Source organism: Sorghum bicolor, chromosome 10 (genome assembly GCF_000003195.3).
Source record: "Sorghum bicolor cultivar BTx623 chromosome 10, Sorghum_bicolor_NCBIv3, whole genome shotgun sequence".
Lineage (NCBI taxonomy): Eukaryota > Viridiplantae > Streptophyta > Magnoliopsida > Poales > Poaceae > Sorghum > Sorghum bicolor.
Genome location: NC_012879.2, coordinates 8,281,163 through 8,298,443, shown reverse-complemented (window position 1 = coordinate 8,298,443; position 17,281 = coordinate 8,281,163). Strand labels below are relative to the sequence as shown.

Below are 17,281 nucleotides of genomic sequence, written 5' to 3'. Positions count from 1 at the left end.
AAGAGTCAAACTTTTTTAAGTTTTTATATGATAAAATTATTATTATTATGATACCAACTAAGTATCATTAGATTCTTCCTTAATTATATTTTTCATAATATACTCACTTTACGTTATAAATTTTAGTATTTTTCTCTATAAATTTGGTCAAACATGAAAAAATTTTGACTCTCCAAGATTCTTGGAAATAGAGGGAGTACCTTGGATGTATGCACGTGATCACACGGACACGTAACAAATTCACGGTAGATTCTCACAGTTGCTCCAAGGGGTTTCATGATAAACATGTGCACATGGGACTTATTTGTACCTTTCTAGCTATGATGAAAAATATACTCACTGTATCTATATGCCAAATATTAAAGGTCGAAAAAATTCTTTTTTTTTTCTGACTCTCACTCTCCTCCGGGTCTGTCCATGTCTAACTAACTCACTGTTCGTCGTCCCTCAATCTTATCCTACTTGCCTTGAGTTTGGGCTATAGTGGGCTATTGATATTATACAAAACCGTTTGTACTATATTTATATAATTACATTCGTGTATATATATATATATATATATATATATATATATATATATATATATATATATATATATATATATATATATATATATATATATAGTCCTTCCCTTTGCAGTGACTTAATTTGCTTTCTTCAGTTAAACCACAAACGCAAAAACCGCCCCAGCAGGACGACCTGTATCCTGCCACCGTGCGTTCGTTGCTCCAGGCATGCATCATCGGCTATCCGGATGTGCCGTTGTTGACGACGACGGTGATGTTGAGCTTCCTGAGCGTCTCGAGCGCGATGAGCTCGTTGGCCCTGTCGGTGGGGTGGTACTCGTCCCAGAACACGTACTTGCTCCGGTCCTTGCACAGCGTGGACAGCGGCGTGCAGGTGAGCGTCGGCCTGATCCGTCCCAGCGTGCAGCACGGCGCCCGCGAGTTGTTGAACCCGTACGCGTAGGGCCGGTCGATGATGTCCTGGAAGTAGTCGTACGCCTCGCCGAAGCGGAACGTCGCGTTGGGCAGCGACGCCGACAGCCGCTCCATCAGCGCCGCCGCCTCCGCGTTGAAGCTCCGCGCCAGCTTGTTCGTCGACTCCTGGCACCCGCCGGAGGACGTCAGGTACCGCTGCAGCGGGATGCAACCCATGGGGCCGAGGCCGAAGAAGGTCAGCCGCCGGGCGCCCAGCGCGTGCAGCAGCTTCAGCTGCGCCTCCAGGGTGGCCACCATGTACTTGACGAAGGTGTCGCCGGTGTAGGTCCACGAGTCGGAGTAGACGGGCAGGAGGTAGTTGTTGATGAAGTCGTTGGCGCCCATGGCCACCACGTAGTAACCCTCGCCGAACAACTTGTCCGCCGCCGCCTTCCCGATCTTGTCCCGCATGAACGCCTGCGTGCCCTGGAACAGCTCGATCTGCTTGTACAGCGAGAACCTCTGGATCTGAATATGCATGCATGCAGGCAGGCCATTTCATTTCAGTATGTTGTTGCAAGTATGCTTTCCTAGTAATAAGGCCTTGTTTAGTTCCAAAAAATTTTGCAAAATAGGAATAGTACGTTTGTATTTGACAAATATTATCCAATTATGGACTAACTAGACTCAAAAGATTCGTCTCGTCAATTCTGACTAAATTGTGCAATTAGTTTTTATTTTCGTCTATATTTAATACTTCATGCATGCGTCTAAAGATTCGATGTGACGGGGAATCTGAAAAATTTTACAAAATTTTTTTGGAACTAAACAAGGCCTAAGTAGTAACAAACAGTTGATTGGCTTACAAAGAGGGACGACGTCTCGTTGAGGATGCCGCCGCCGCCGGAGGCGTAGTTGACGCCGTTCTTGAAGATGGTGTCGGCGTCGAGGGACGGGTCGAGGAACGCGGGCGGGCGCGGCAGGCCCATCTTGTCGCCGACGATGTCGGCGACGGTGCGGCCGTTGCAGAACCTGCCGTTGGGCATGCCGCGGCCGAAGTCGATGCCGTACCAGGGGAGCGCGGCGCGGGCGAGGCTCTTCTTGAGGTAGTTGTTGTTGCCAACGTCGGACAGCGAGTCGCCGAAGATGAACTGCACCACGTCGCCGCGGCACAGGCCGAGGAGCAGCGCCACGGCCAGGGCAGCTGCCAGCGGCTTCTTCCTCGCCCAACCCATCGCTGATCGTTCAGTTCTCTCTTCTCTCCTAGGAAACGATCGAAACACGAGGCTCTCTCTGTCACGGGGAAGGATCGGAGGCCTCTTATTAGCAGCGGCCGGATCGGACGATTTGCCGGTCAGCCGGTGCTTCTAGTAGTTTGTCAGGGGTTGACTCGATCAGAATGGGCAGGTTTGGAGGTTCGGGATGGTGATCAGTTCTTGGGTTTTGAAGCATTGTCGTGAGGTTTGGAGGTGGTTTGATGCACCTACCAACCTGGGAAGTGTGGTTAGTACAGGAGTTGGCCTAACATATGAGTGCTCGCTTGGTCTCTATCAGCCCGGCGGCGACTTATTGGCAGTGCAAGTAGAGAAGACCAAGGCAATTTTGTTCTGAGCAATGGTTACTGGAAAACCTCTTTGCAAGGGTGTTATATCATTTTAAAAAGAAGGTGGCTTACTTGAAATTTCGGTAGCTAAAACATTAACATTTTTAACTAAAGAAGGTTCCCAACTTCAAAAAAAAAAAAGAGTCAAGATGTAGAAACACACAAATACCGGAATTCGCTTTAACAATTTATATTTTTTTTGGGGGACATCATATTGACACTGGGCTAAATTCATCCTCGAGGTTAAGGACCACGGGTACTTTTAATTGCATTTATTTTTTTACTTTTATTTATCATTAATCTAGAAAAGATAATTAGTGGAATAATTAGACTTATTATGAATTTAAGTGTAGAATGATAATTGCTCTGACTGAGTTCTCGCCGGCGGAGGTCCACTCCAGCAGTCCAGCCTCCATGCCAAGATCGTTGCAAATGCAACCCGTCCGCGGGGCTTGTTGATGCCGGCGCTGCAGCGGAGGTGAGTGCGCGGCGCTACAGGTGGAGCAGAGGCAAACGTGACGCGAACCTCCATACGCCGCAGCTGCCAAGTAGTAGCGCGCCCTCGTCGCCTTCTGGAGTCCCCGGCCCGCTCTAGCCTGCTAGCGCTGGGATTCTCGGTTGTCACGCTTGCCACTGGCAGAGCCACCGCCCCGGCCGCTCTGGGTGGCCGGCCGGCTCCTCGCAAAATTTTAAAAAATATTTTCTTTATATTTATATAAAATTCTGTAATTTTATAGTTAAATATTTTTGCTTAATAAAAATTGCTCGAGTTTCTAAAAATTTCTGGCTTCGGCACTCGCCGATGCTCACGAGTCATGCTGCGCTCCTGCACCGCTGGCTCCCTCACTCGTCGGCGTTCTCTTCTTCTTCCTCGTCCCCTTTGAATGCCTTCGGTTGGCGTTGTTGCTTCCTGTGCACCGTGCTCGCGCTGCCTCCCGTACATCTCTCGAGTCTCGACAGCGTCCCTTCTCGCATTCGTGGCTTCCACAGAAGGATGGGGACGGTGCTCTAAACGGATACCCATAGTTCTTCTCTAGTGTAACTAAATGAAGTAAATAGAAAAAATAAGAGAAGAAATTGTCTATTTAATTCATAAAATTACACTAGAGAAGAACCACAGGTATCTATTTAGAGGGCCACTTCCATCACTTCCGCGGTCCATGCTCGTGTTGTTCGTGGTGGAGCTGCAACCTAGTTACCCTTTATTTTTAAAATAAAAAATAGAAAAATAATGTGAAAGTGTAGGTACTGATCGCACATATTTTGATACTGTTTTTAACTATTTGGTAGTTTTTAGTATTTTTTTTCAGTATCTCTTATTTTTTTCACTTATCGATCTCTCGTAATAGATGGTTTGTATTTTTCACAACCATCGTAAAACTCGTTTTCATCTTCTTCTTTTTTTCATCCTTGCTTTGAGCTCTCATTTAAACGAGGAAAAATCCCTAAGTAGCAGTATGAGCATGTGCAAACTGAATATATGTGGGCAGATCCGACCACATTTTTTGTGTTTAAAGAAATCGCTCGTGGCATTAAATACAAATTGCACTAATTTTCGCATGTAGTTCAGAATATCAGTCACCTCTTAGCGAAGGTCATTATGAAATTTCTATTTTAATTTATTGCACAATATATGTTTTGGGTCACTGAATTTATTATCAAGCTCGGCCATAGGGGGGCTGGAGCTTCAACAGCCCCACAGCTGGCTCCGTCACTGCATACTAGAGGTTACCTTGATTTGTATTTAGTTCCAAATATCGTAGTGATAGCTGGAAGGTGGCATCCATGTCGAGCCTATATATTCCACCATGTTAGTTCTATTCTCTATGACTTTGGGGTGAACTTGTAGCTCTTCTTCTCATCCCTTCCTTTGAGTTGGATGGTCCTAGGTGTCTAAAGTAAAATAAGTAGTGTTATCCTTCAAGTACTCTCTCTACTCAGCTATCTATCTTTCTCTTCTCTCTTCCTCATTATTATCTTAGAAGCCTATATCTCAGAACATGACTACAGAAACTCATCCTCAATAGCACAACATCAATTGCTCTAGGGTCCTAGTAATGCATCGTTTCCCTCGTACGAACTTGTTATGTTAGCTATAAGTTTTGCGTGCTTTTGGATTACCTGTACGGCAGAGAGAGGTGGGTCTAAGAGTTAAAAGGAAAATAGGCATGCATGGAGAAGATGGAGGTCTTGTTTTATCGATGTCTATGAGTGTGTTTGGTTACCTGGCTTAGGGCCTAACCAGGCTTCCATAATGCAGCTTTAGGCTGTTTGGTTACCTGGTTAGCCTCTAAGCCAGGCTTGTGGAAGCCAAAAAGGGGGGGAGAAAAGCTACATTGCCGGAGATGCCCAATTCCTACGTTTTAGCTAAGCCTGGCTTGTATAAGCATGTGGCCCACCTGTCAGTGCTCCTCACTGCCACAAGGAACTCGAAGGGGAGAGAAGGCAGCGGCGACCTCAGCTCCGGCCATCGCCGCGGCTCCGTGCCGTCCAAATCCTTAGCTCCATCCATCGTCGTCAGCCCTGCCTCGCTACGGCGACCACATGCGAGGAGGGGGAGGGTCCACCGGGCACCTCCTTGAGCTCCAGTCACCATGCCCGAGGAAGGGGATGGTTCGCCGGCCACCAAGCTCCGACCAGCACGACCCTCGTCACGCGCGCATCTTGAGGAGGAGCTCGCGGATCTCAACTAGAAGCACGTGAGCAGCCGCGCCCGACCCGATCTCACGGAGGAGATTCCATCGGTCGGATCTCGCGAGCAGCCGCGCCCAGACGACCCGCCGCTCACCGTGTCCGCGCTCTCCTGGCTCGGCGGGGACCTCGCACGCCCGCCACATGCTCTCCGTCGCGGCCCGCCGCCAGCTGCGAGGCCGCACTGGATGGCGAGGTGGCCGAGTACCAGTCCACCTTCGCCATGAAGACCAAGGACCGCGTCACCGAGACGACAGCCGCTGAGGAGATGTGCAAGATGGCACGTGCCGCTCACAGGGCCGACAACCTACGGTGGAGCGCCGTGGAGGCCGCCGCCAGGGAGGTGGCTTGTTGAGAAGAAGAGGAGGCTCGTTGAGAAGATGGAGATACTCGTCGGCGTGCTTTTGCAGTTACTAGCCAGACAACCAAACAATGGATTTGCTAGCCAGGCTTAGCTTAAACAGGTAAACCAAACAACAATAAGTTGTGTTGCTAGAGTCAGGCTTGAACTAGCCTGGCCTAAAATTTAAGCCAGACTAGGCTAGTCCAAGTAACCAAACACACCCTATGTGGATTGTAACTTTTGTTTAGGGCCAACAATCAATAATGTTGTGTTGGGCTTGCTCTAACTATCCGTACCATCGGCCTCGACGATCTCTTGGTAGACGTTCGCTTGTCTTATAAGCTGTATTTTTTTTCTGCTAACCAATAATATTTTTCTCTCATAATAAATCAGCGATCGGTATTTTCAATCGTGATTTTTCTGCTCAACAATCAATTTTGGGGCGGTGGTTTTGGGCTCAACGATGACACATATCGAATGGCTGAAAGACACATTCGTTCTAGCCTGTGAACACTGCTGGGCCTGGGGGGGCTGCTTTCCCTGGTGGACTTTAGTTTGGGAGTACGTGGGATGGCAACCTCGCGCTCGCACGGCTCTGGGCTCAGGCAGGCCGCCAACGATCTCGCCAGTAGACGCACGCGGCATGCACTCACGCATTTGAAAATTTTGATTTGAAGGGATCGGAGGGAACAGTTATGTGTACCAGCAGTTTGCACGTCATTTGAACTCCAAGCACTGCCCAACGTTCCCCAACTACGCGCGCGTCGTACATGTACATAAGAACGCGCTCATGGACAACCGAGCAGCAAACCAACCGTTTGCTTTTCCAGTCTCTGGGAACGCCGCCAGAAAGCAGTTCCACTCCACGCTCTCCGGCCAAGAACGCCCATGGAACGCAGCAACGTCGCCGCGGCCGGTGCGGTGTCCGTCGAGGTGCTCCGCGCCCGCGGCGGCGGCGGCTCGCCGCCGGCGGGCGCGGGGAGGAAGCGCCGCTTGGTGGCGAGGGGCGTCCAGAGCACGCTCTCCAAGACGTCCATGCTGGCCAACTTCCTCCCCACGGGCACGCTGCTGACCTTCGAGATGCTCCTCCCGGCCGCCTCAGGCGACGGCACCTGCTCGGCGGTCAGCGTCGCGATGCTCAGGGCGCTCCTCGCGCTCTGCGCCGCGTCCTGCTTCCTCTTCCACTTCACCGACAGCTTCCGCGCGCCGGACGGCAAGGTCTACTACGGCTTCGTCACGCCGGGCGGGCTGTCGCTGTTCAGGACCGGGCTCGACGGCGTCGAGGTGCCCAGGGAGGAGAGGTACCGGCTCGCCTTCGTCGACGTCGTGCACGCCGTCATGTCGGTGCTGGTCTTCGCGGCCGTCGCGCTCGCGGACTACCGCGTCTCCGGGTGCCTCGTCGCCGGCCACCGCAAGGAGATGGGCGAGGTGATGGAGAGCTTCCCGCTCATGGTGGGCGCCGTGTGCAGCGGCCTCTTCCTGCTGTTCCCAAACACCCGCTACGGCATCGGTTGCTTGGCTGCGTAGCAACAGCAGTGACCAGAATAGAGAGTATGGCAGTGTAACTTTCTTCCGTACCTGTGAATCTGTGAGCAAATGGTGTCTAGATCATTTTATGGTCCATTCATGTTTTCTTAGCACCTGTAAAAACTTGGATGTGATGTGATCCTATCTTAATCAGTACCGATTTGAAATTTCTTCAGAGTGAGTCAGAAGGGGACTGGGGGGGGGGGGGATCAGGCGTGGAGTGAACATTGAATGGATTATACAAGAGAATGGCCACAAAATAGCTTTAAACCAGATGCAAAATGCATTCCTTTCAAAAGAATGGTAAGACTCGCTCAATCAGTAACGATTTGAAATTCCTTCAGAATGTATCATGAAGGGGCCAGGGACAAAAAATTCAGGCGTGGAGTGAACATTGACTGTATTAATACTAGAGAATATGGCCACCAAATAGCTTTACACCAGATGCAAAATGCATTCCTTTCAAAAGAATGGTAAGACTGGCTCAATCTATCCTAACGTAATCTGCTGCCGCTGTATCCTACATTCTAGGGCGATACTATTTTACAAGCCACAAAGTAAGCAAAGCAGTACCCTCCTACCTACGCCAAAACAGATGTGACCTACATTCTGTCTACGATGCATATCCCCTAGTTTGACTTGAAACTCTTCAGACTGCGGACGAAACAAACTTAGAAGATATCCAAAACTTTGTTTGCCTTCCACTTCTGCAAGAATCCTCTTAGGTAGGGCTGTGTATATATCAAGAACGTTTTAGCGTGACGGTGTCTGTTCAACCAACCACCGAAAAATAAAGCATCATTTCCAGTATTTCTGTTATTCTTTGCAACATGTTCCTCGTTTTGTTTTCTGAAACTTATCCCAGAGGCACATCATATCCCTTGGTTCTTGGTAGTGAGCAACCACATACCCATCCTCGCACCCTTCAACCAAGATCCTCCCATCATTCTCATACTTGACATCCAAGCCATCCTTCTTCATCTCATTGATCCATATTCCCATTGCGACATCCTCTAGCTTGAACATCTGTAAGAGTGATGATGATAATATCCCATTCAGCATAGAAAGAACTCATAATACCATGACCACAGACAGCGGTTAGAAACCAGCAGCTACTAAGGTTGCGTCTATTTTTAAGATACTGAGTGGATCATACATCACAGTACTTATATTTATTGACTTTAATGCTATCCAAACTGAAGCAACTAAACCTTTCCAATTACTCCATATAACAGCAAGAAAATAAATTTCACAGAAGTTTGCCAGTACCTTTAACTCCCCACTCTTGTGTTTCCTGTAAACTTCTTTAGCTATGTCCTTTGAAACAATATATCCTGGTCCATGCGCCCATGGAGGATAACTCTCCTCAGGCCATTCCTAATTCAAGCAAAACATTAGTTACCACACTTGATCCACCGTACAAAATGAGAAAACCTAAATTATTGAAAATAAGGCAGCAAAATATGCTTTAAAAAATATGTGCTAATAAGCAGAGTGACAACCAAGCACTAGTTAGTGCTGAAACAGTATGCAGGTGCTTAAACAGCTTTATATGTTTCTCATATATCCATGCAGGAGCGCCTAACCTCCTAATGCTGCTTTTATGCAAAACTTGAGCTACTTAAGTGAGCACATATGCAACGTCTCTATCTACCTTTTATAGAACATTAGAGAAAACACATGGCAGAGCAATGGTCTACAGGAAGACGCTGGGGGGGGGGGGGATTCCCCACGGTTCCTGCAATGGTCTAGAGGAAGAGCCTTTTCAGATATAGACATATAGCACTTGCGGTCCTCAAGCTTGTACTGGGGTGTCATTTAGGTAAACAAACTCTTAAAACCTACATCTAGGTTCATAAACTTGTTTAAGTGTGTCACATGAGATCTAAATCACCCCAATCAACATGTAATTATGCATGTGGCAGTGGCACTCTTGCATGAAGTCTGAGATATCCCCGTTCTCTACTACATGCTCATGGTCATCGTCGCTACCATGTATTGTGCATATAAAATTACCATGTACCATTTGATATGCCACATAGACTAAGTTTGTGTTGATTGGAGTGATTTGGACCTCAAGTAGCACATTTAGCAATTTTAGGGACCCATATGTGCATTTTAAGAGTTTAGGACCTATATATGACACCACGGAGCATGGTTAAGGACAATTGGAGTATTTTACTCAAGTATATATAATTTAACACAAGTTACCTCAGGGGTTATGTACCACTTGCTATATGGATCTCGATGAGGCTGGGAATCAGAATTGACACGACCATACAATAGTCCATGGCTGATATTGGTTCGGTCAAGGGAAGAGAGTATTTCATCTACTCGAACAAAAGCATCGTCATCAGTTTTCATCACATACTTGGCTGACAGGACATTTGTCTGCAAAGAACACTTGCTTAAAAAATGCAAACATAATATAAAGTGACATCTAAATAAAATAAAAATAATGCAATAAATCAGATATACCCCATAGATGCAGATTGCTATGGTCTTCCAAAGAATCAGGCTATAGTAATCCACAAATGGCATCAGCTGGATGTCTCCATATGTTCGTGCTTCATTCCAGAGTTCCTCATTGACTACCTCATTTTTGTGCTTTAAACAATGGAAGGTAGGGCCAGATGAGTATAGACTCTAAATTGAGATTTGATTCAAACTTGTAAAGGGTAGAAAAGTATAACAGTGAAAAGTGACTGTAAAACTATTATGTTGAATTGCTGTTCAAGCAGTAGTACTGATTAAAAATAGGTGGTGTGACAGGTTGCAATTGCAAGCAATTATATAGAGAAAGCAATCAACAGCGACAGAAATACCCTCAATGGAGTCGTAGTTGCATGCATAATTTGTATCCGATTGACCACAATAATGCACTCAACATATTGTTTAGGATTTATTAAGATGAGTGATGCCTTCTAGTATGCTATTGTCCTTCTACATCATAATTTGTCTTGTGCATACTTCTAAGCATAGAACCATACTAAAAACAAAAAGACACAGCAACTATATTGTCAAATTACATTAATAAAAACTATATTGCCAAATTACCATAATATAGTTGTCCACTTTCAACGTTTTATTCTTACCAGGCCAACAAAGAATCGAACTGTAACTTTTCCTGAGCGCACATCATCATACTGCATCCAAGTTCTGCGAACTGCCATTCGGCGTTTGAAATTATTTGCTGTAGAGAAGACCCCAATGAAAAGATCAACAGATTTATTCATGGGCACAGGTGGAGCCTTCAATGTTTCTAAGTCAGTCACATGCTCGAAGTCCTCTGTTGTAGGCAGGCCACTTGCTATCACAGATAGCAATTTAATATCTCCAGCAATTCTTACTTCACCAACAAACCCTGGTTCCAAATCCTGGAGAGATCAACATATGAAGTGTAAATATAACAATAAAATAAAGCAGCACAAAACATACTGTGATGTCACTAAAAGAGTGCATAGCTAAAGAAAATAGTTTCACGTTAGCATGTATGAAATGACTGTAGGATGCAAAGGAATGATGGGTTATTTATACTTATGCAAGACTTACCTCTCGGAATGCAAACGAAGTGATATGTTTGCCATCTACAGTCATATGGATCCCATGTGCTCCGATACGAAGAATTGCTACAGCAAGATATCCCTGTCTGAATGGAAAATACTTTCTAGGTTCTGCTTTCTTCTTCCTTGCAGGTGGCATGGTCGAAACATTTGAATGTAACTTAGAGGGAAGGATTTCTTTCTGGTCCTCACCTACCATGCTGCTACATTTTTCTAGATCATCCACTGTGAAACAAGAGAAAGCAAAGAACCGATATCAACCCTGTGAAGACAATTGTCGCCAAGACCATATCATTTTGTTTAGCAAGATATAAGAAATAAAAACAAACAAAATGCATATCAAGATCAATCAACACATTTCAGCTCCATTATCTTAGTCAAGTGCATAGTTATGGAGATATATGTCAGCAACATCAACTGAAAAAGTATTTCACTAGATTTCGTATGTGCATGACTAGCTTCAATACTTTAACAAGTAGATAAAGTAGCCAGATTACAGAAAAAATTACTCATAATATCATGGCTAGCATGGTCTGCATAAGATATGGGCTACTGAAAAAAGAAGAGTACCTTTTGCACTGTCCTTAGCATCTGAATCAGGAGATGGGCAACGGTTTTCAGAACCCCAATCATCAGCTATTGTCCATGTATTTTGGACTATTACAGGATCTTCTGTGAGTTTATCACCAAGAAGACGGACATTATAATGAAGGACAATTGGAGGGTCTGGTTCACCAGGAACTGCGGCTCCAGTTAACTCTATCTTAAAATTACCCAGAAGACCACCAGGAGTACCAATAATAGTTATTGAAGAGCCCTGAATCAATCCACAGGGAAGTTTTAAAGCAAACCTATCACCTAATCTTGTGGCATTCATCCTTCTGATAGAATAAGGGCATTGCTTTCCTTTGTCCTTCTGCTGAATGCTGGCATTAACAGAAACAACTGAGTCATCATATGCAAGGGCTGTATTGAGTTCCCTCCATGCAACTCCAGCTTCCTTGATTGCCTCTACTCCATCTGGCAGGATATGGGCATGAGATAATAGGTGTCTCAAATGATTCCAACAAAGTAAAGATTGAAGTTCTCTATCAGAGAGATTTCTGGTAATGGAAAGGTTGGATGCCAAGAGTCTGGTTGATATTACTTCAGAAGAATTCTGTGGATTCTGGATTGCAGGTGGGTTTGGAACATCCAACCAATGTAATTCTACCGTCCTGTTTTGTTGGAAAACATACTGAAGCGATTTCTCTGCAAGTGGGCTATCCAATATCACATATCTTAACATCAAGATGATGAACAAAGATACAACGGCAAAGCCGCCATGCCATTTCTTCATCACTCAGAACCTTGTGACAAGTTGGTCCGGAGTTTGCATTCACTATATCTTCAATCTAAAGCATCACATGAATTCAGAACCAGACCATCCAATCAGAAAAGCTCAACAAATTCCTGCTGAACTGTCACCCTGATGTGGTGTATTCAACAACTCCCTCAATGAAAAGATTCCCAGGTGTATCCAGAAAGCTTTTATAACCACAAGGAAGCGTACCAACGAAGCTTGAGGCAGGTTGGAGTCCCCTACCAACCAGAAGAAAACAGCAGACAACAACCAACTTTATCCTGTAAAAAAAGAAGGTGGCTGCTCATTAATGTTTTCTCACACTGCACATTTGAGATGTTGGTTGCATAAAAGCATTAATTAATTCCGGTATACAAGGCAAAAGGTTAGGCTCCAGTCACATACTCCTATATGCATACTGGCTTTTTTGCATATCACGATCTGTAACTAATGGCATACTCTCAAACCCCGCGGCTAGGGACTCAGCACTCAGCAATCATGCACTTCAATTCGAGTAAGAACAAACGTCACTAACTCTCGTGGCACTACATGCCGAATCCAATTCTCGGATGACTATGAATCACATCAGATAAAACTGTTTGGGAAAAAAAATCAGTAGTAGTAGCAAAACTATCACAAAATCCTAAGGCGAGATCGCGGCTACTAATAACCGAGTTCCACCATAGTAGTTTTACTTCGAACAAAAAGGTCACAAAATAGACAGCGCGAATCTAGCGTCACCGCACAAACCGCGCCGACAATTTCCTTTCCGAAGACTTTTTAAAAATAAAATAAAATGAAGAGCATCACTCAGATACTCTTGTACCTTTAGAAATGAGGACGCAGATCACCAAAGTCCCCCCAACGAAATCTGGCGCACGCACGCACGCCGACACGCGAAATCAGAAATGAAGCAGCAGGCGGCAAAGCACACGAGCATGGAGCACGCGAACGCGAACCCCAAATTTCGGAGGAAAATCGCCACACGACAGCGTCATCCTCCTCCACACGACCGCTCCCCCCCATCTCGCAATGCGCAACTCCAAAGCCCGCGAAGCACAAGCCCAATGCCCGAACCACTCACCAGGAATGCGCCGCCGCCGCCGCCGCCGCCTCCCGGGACGCCTGCGAAGAGCCTCGCGCGCGCTCGGCGGGGAAACTCCTGAGTCCTGCCTAACCTCGCCGGCGCAGGCGCCCCCCTGAGCGACGGAGCTAGCGAGCAGGAGCAGCAAAGGCCTGGGGAAGCCAGGCGGGCCTGGAGCGAGCGACGAACGAGTCGGGTGAAGGCGGAGCACAGGAAGTCGAAGGCGGTGTGAGGAGGCTGCTTCAGGTCCACGCCACGGGCCGACCGGACCGACCTCGACCGGGCGAATAGGCGCCGTCGTCGCGTACTCGCGTATCGTCGGTCAGTCCCTTTGCCCTGCCGTGGCGGAGAAGAGAAGAGAAGTGTCGCGGTCGGGCTGCGATGCGCGAGGGTGGGTGGTCTACTGGGTAGGTGGCTGGGTGCGAGCCGTTGGGTCGGCCGGGGCCGGGGCCGCGGGATGGGATGTGGTGGACTGGGGATCTCGCTGGTTTGCCACGCTTGCTTCGGCGGTCGGCGCGGCGCGGCTCGACGGGCGGGGTCTTGACTTCTTTCTCGGTCGGGGAGCTCCAGCGCGGGTGGAGAGAACTGCGAGACTGCGAGCACACCGGTGGACACGCGGTTATGGGACCGAGGCCTCCTTTAACTGTGCCACCAGTGGCTTTTTGTCGCCTCGCGTGCCTTGCTCCGCTCTTTTACGATGGTCCTAGAGCCTCCTATCCGGTTCCAACACTCCCGGCCAGGCGGATTTGCTGCCAACGATGCGGATTTTGCCGTAGCCTGGAGGTGTGTGTAGTACAATAAACAGTGTCGCTAAAAAAAAAAGAAAAGAAAAACTAGTCATGCGAACTAGTGGGAGCTTGTCCGCTGAACAGTGAACACCAAAACCTCCTTCAAATATTTTACTAGAGAAAATTAAAATTTCAGTTTGGCTGTAGAAAAACTGCTACAGATTGTTAGACCAGACTCAATAGACAGTGTTACTGTACAGTTTCACATACCAACACGTCATCAAGATTGAAATGAAATCATCTATGAAATAACCCCAGCAATGAAGCATTTCACACTTTGTTATTTCCAAGGCTAAGCAAAGTATTTAATTGCTGCAAAATGATTAAATCACATACAAGATGGTGAAACGATCTGGCCCTCAGGGCACTCCCAATGCAGAAACTATCGTGGTTTCTATAGACATTAATTGTAGTACCACCTAAGCATTTTGCTGATGTGGCAAGAGAGTTATTGAAGAGAGAGAGAGAGAGCAAAAATCATAGAAACTGGGTCTAAGTTAGAAAAACCATGTCTACACAAAATCCAATACATGAAGTGATATGATAGAGTAAGAATAGAGAGAAAATGAATGTGATTGGATATAAAAATATTATATAAAAACTATCCATTAGGACTACAGTTTCTCTATATAGTGTCTATAAAAATTAATGGATATAGGGATGTTTGGGACTGCTCCACAAACTCCACCATGGAGCAGCTCCACAAAAAACTGGAGTTTGTGGAGTACCTCTTTAGGTGCTCTCACAACTCCACCTTTTTTTCTCGAACTGAGTGCGTGGAGCTGAAACCGTTTGGCTAAAAAACGTGGAGCGGAGCTGAAAAACGTGGAGCAGAGAAGTCCCAAACACCCCCATAGAAACTATATGTAGTTTCTAGCATTGGGAGTGTCCTCAGTGGGGATTTCATCCCGTTTCAGTTTTCACAGCGTGGAAAACAACGCCCGCGGAGTTTCACTATGGTGAAACTACTTCCTTCTCTCTCCTCTTCGATTCATACAAAAAGTGCAATTTTACTGACATAACGCTCTAATAAATATGTATAACATCATGATAAAACTCTAGTAAGATTGGCCTTAGTCTCCTCAACTAGTTGTTAGGAGTAGTTGACTAGTTAGCTAGCTAATAAAAATTTGTCATGTATTTATTTCATCCAAATTATAAAAAGTTTAACTTTTTAGACTCTAAATTTAATCGCTCGTCTTATTTAAAAAGTATATGTAAACATAGACTTTGTTTAGTTTTCAAATTTTATCAATATTTTTTGTTAGATCAAATCTTTAAATACATATATGAAGTATTAAATATAGATAAAAAATAACTAATTACATAGTTTATCTATAATTTAAGAGACGAATTTTTTAAGTTTAGTTAGTTTATGGTTAGACAATAATTACTAAATATAAATAAACTTGCTACATTATCGAAATCTAAAAAAAATACCAACTACTCAAATTTAAGTTCTAGAATATCAACCCTCGTGATCCATTTGCCAGTTGCCACGTACCGCTATTCCGGCCGCCACGTTGCGTCAAAAACTGCTGCGTGTAGACGCGAAAAAGACCCTGTGGAAAGCCGCACCGTTCTGCCCTTGGAATTTGTATACTACACGTATCGGTCGCACAGGTTTTGGTACCATCGACAAATGACCGTGACACCTGGCCTAGCCGCCGGAGTTGATCCCGTGGAGCCACTGGAGTACGGGACCGCAAGCTGGTTGACATGACAGAGCACGCACGGAGCTGTTAGTGTTAATCCCGATCGCTCTTCCATATATACTACAGTACTCCCTCCATATACAAAAAGAAGGTCGTTTAGGACATGATTTAGCATACCAAGGAGTGATTAATTATGGTGAAGTTTTCCCTGTTTGCCCCTAATAAATACAGCTTCACGTGCAACTTTTTCGAAAAAGTTTCACAGACCAACTGGCTAGCACCTTGAGGTGGGAAGCTGGTGAGCAATGTTCGACTCCCCTGGACCCCAAATTTTTTGGCTGAATATTGCATGACGACTTTTTGCATGGCACTGTTTCGCTGTGGAGCCTGAGCGCGTATACTTCGCGCGTATAGTTGGCGCCTTTTTTTTCGGCTGTAAGGTTCTGGCGCTTTTTTTTTTCTTTTTTTTCGGCTGGCAGTGCAGACGTTTGGGCTACCAAAGGAGTATTTATGCGCTTGCATACTGCTCCCGTCCGTGCATTTGCTTCTTGCATGCTCACCTTGCTGCTTTTCTTCTAATCCTTCCACTCCGCTAAACACAATGGCAACGGCGGCGTTTGATCTCAACGAAGAACCTCCGTTGGAGCATGACAACGGTACTACTATCTGTTCTTTTCTTGTCCATTTATTTGCTATACGGTGCTATCTCTTTCTCTCAATCGTTTCTCATATCAGAAGGACTATTGTCACAGGATTTGATTTAAACCTGCCGTTAGATGAATTTGGTGCAGTCGACTTTGATTATCTACAAAACCATGCTGGTACGCCGTTATTTATTCCATGTCTGTTTGTTTATCCATGATATTTCTTCTATGTTATTTAATTTTTTCCATGTATTTTGCTATATATAGAACATGCCTTGAGTAATAGAAGATTTATGTTTGTTTTTTTCACTATAAATAGATCCTGCTCCCGTGCAACCAAACCAACGAAGGAAAGACATGTCCGAAGAAGTCAGAAAGCAAGTTTATCAAACTTTGTTGTTAAGAAGCAAGAATGGGAAGCTAGGCAAGTCAGATACAAAAGTTGTGGCTGCTCAGTTTGGTGTACATCTTCGTCAAGTTCAGCGCCTGTGGAAGCAAGGTAAAACAGCACTTGCAAATAACATTCCGGTTGATGTTGGTAGTCGTAAGAAGGGAACAGTTGGCCGTAAGCCATCTATGTCTACTGCTGATTTGGAAGTTTTGCGTAGCATTCCTTACAAAGAAAGAATGACCATTGAAGATGTGTGTGCTAAACTTAACATGAGCAAATGGGCTATTCAAAGGTATTTGAAAAAAGGATTTCTTAGGCGCCACTCTAGTAGCATCAAACCGTATCTCACGCAAGCTAACAAGAAGGCTAGATTAAAGTGGTGTGTTGAAATGGTGAAGAGGGATTTGCTAGCCGACCCAAGGTTCAAAGATTTGTATGACTTTGTGTTCATTGATGAAAAGTGGTTCTATCTCTATCAAAAATCTGAAAAATATTATTTACTACCCGATGAAGATGAGCCCCATCGGACTTGTAAGAACAAGAACTACATCCCTAGGCTTATGTTCTTGTGTGTTGTTGCTCGGCCAAGGTTTAGGGATGGGAATTGTACATTTGATGGTAGGATTGGTTGTTTTCCACTTGTTCGGTCTGAACCGGCTATGAGAGGTAATGGGAGAACCGGACGTGTCCGTGGAGACTTGGTTATGAAGCCCATAACTTCGATCACAAG

At 45.6% G+C, this 17,281-nt stretch overlaps 3 protein-coding genes across 3 annotated transcripts; 1 reads left to right on the top strand and 2 right to left on the bottom strand.

Annotated features, from left to right (window-relative positions):
- On the bottom strand, positions 320 to 2,346 carry LOC8065530 (GDSL esterase/lipase At1g74460). Its single transcript, XM_002436709.2, has 2 exons — positions 1,787 to 2,346; positions 320 to 1,448 (listed from the first exon to the last, which is right to left on the bottom strand). Exons 1-2 carry the CDS (start codon positions 2,153 to 2,155, stop codon positions 747 to 749), a joined length of 1,071 nt encoding a protein of 356 aa, XP_002436754.1. The 5' UTR covers positions 2,156 to 2,346; the 3' UTR covers positions 320 to 746.
- On the top strand, positions 6,446 to 7,255 carry LOC8081294. The gene has a single exon (XM_002438065.2). It carries the CDS (start codon positions 6,446 to 6,448, stop codon positions 7,082 to 7,084), a length of 639 nt encoding a protein of 212 aa, XP_002438110.1. The 3' UTR covers positions 7,085 to 7,255.
- Positions 7,389 to 13,564, bottom strand: LOC8065529 (beta-1,3-galactosyltransferase GALT1). Its single transcript, XM_002436708.2, has 8 exons — positions 13,074 to 13,564; positions 11,218 to 12,270; positions 10,637 to 10,872; positions 10,180 to 10,461; positions 9,563 to 9,691; positions 9,296 to 9,475; positions 8,354 to 8,461; positions 7,389 to 8,110 (listed from the first exon to the last, which is right to left on the bottom strand). Exons 2-8 carry the CDS (start codon positions 11,984 to 11,986, stop codon positions 7,901 to 7,903), a joined length of 1,914 nt encoding a protein of 637 aa, XP_002436753.1. The 5' UTR covers positions 11,987 to 12,270; positions 13,074 to 13,564; the 3' UTR covers positions 7,389 to 7,900.

What these genes read in the sequence shown, in the direction of transcription:
- LOC8065530 (XM_002436709.2), bottom strand. Translation starts at nt 2,155, where the DNA reads ATGGGTTGGGCGAGGAAGAAGCCGCTGGCAGCTGCCCTGGCCGTGGCG. An exon ending in ACGAGACGTCGTCCCTCTTT is followed by an intron (nt 1,449 to 1,786) that starts GTAAGCCAATCA and finishes ATGCATATTCAG; the next exon opens with ATCCAGAGGTTCTCGCTGTA.
- LOC8081294 (XM_002438065.2), top strand. Translation starts at nt 6,446, where the DNA reads ATGGAACGCAGCAACGTCGCCGCGGCCGGTGCGGTGTCCGTCGAGGTG.
- LOC8065529 (XM_002436708.2), bottom strand. Translation starts at nt 11,986, where the DNA reads ATGAAGAAATGGCATGGCGGCTTTGCCGTTGTATCTTTGTTCATCATC. An exon ending in CTTCGTTTGCATTCCGAGAG is followed by an intron (nt 10,462 to 10,636) that starts GTAAGTCTTGCA and finishes TGATCTCTCCAG; the next exon opens with GATTTGGAACCAGGGTTTGT. An exon ending in AGTGGTACATAACCCCTGAG is followed by an intron (nt 8,462 to 9,295) that starts GTAACTTGTGTT and finishes TGCTTGAATTAG; the next exon opens with GAATGGCCTGAGGAGAGTTA.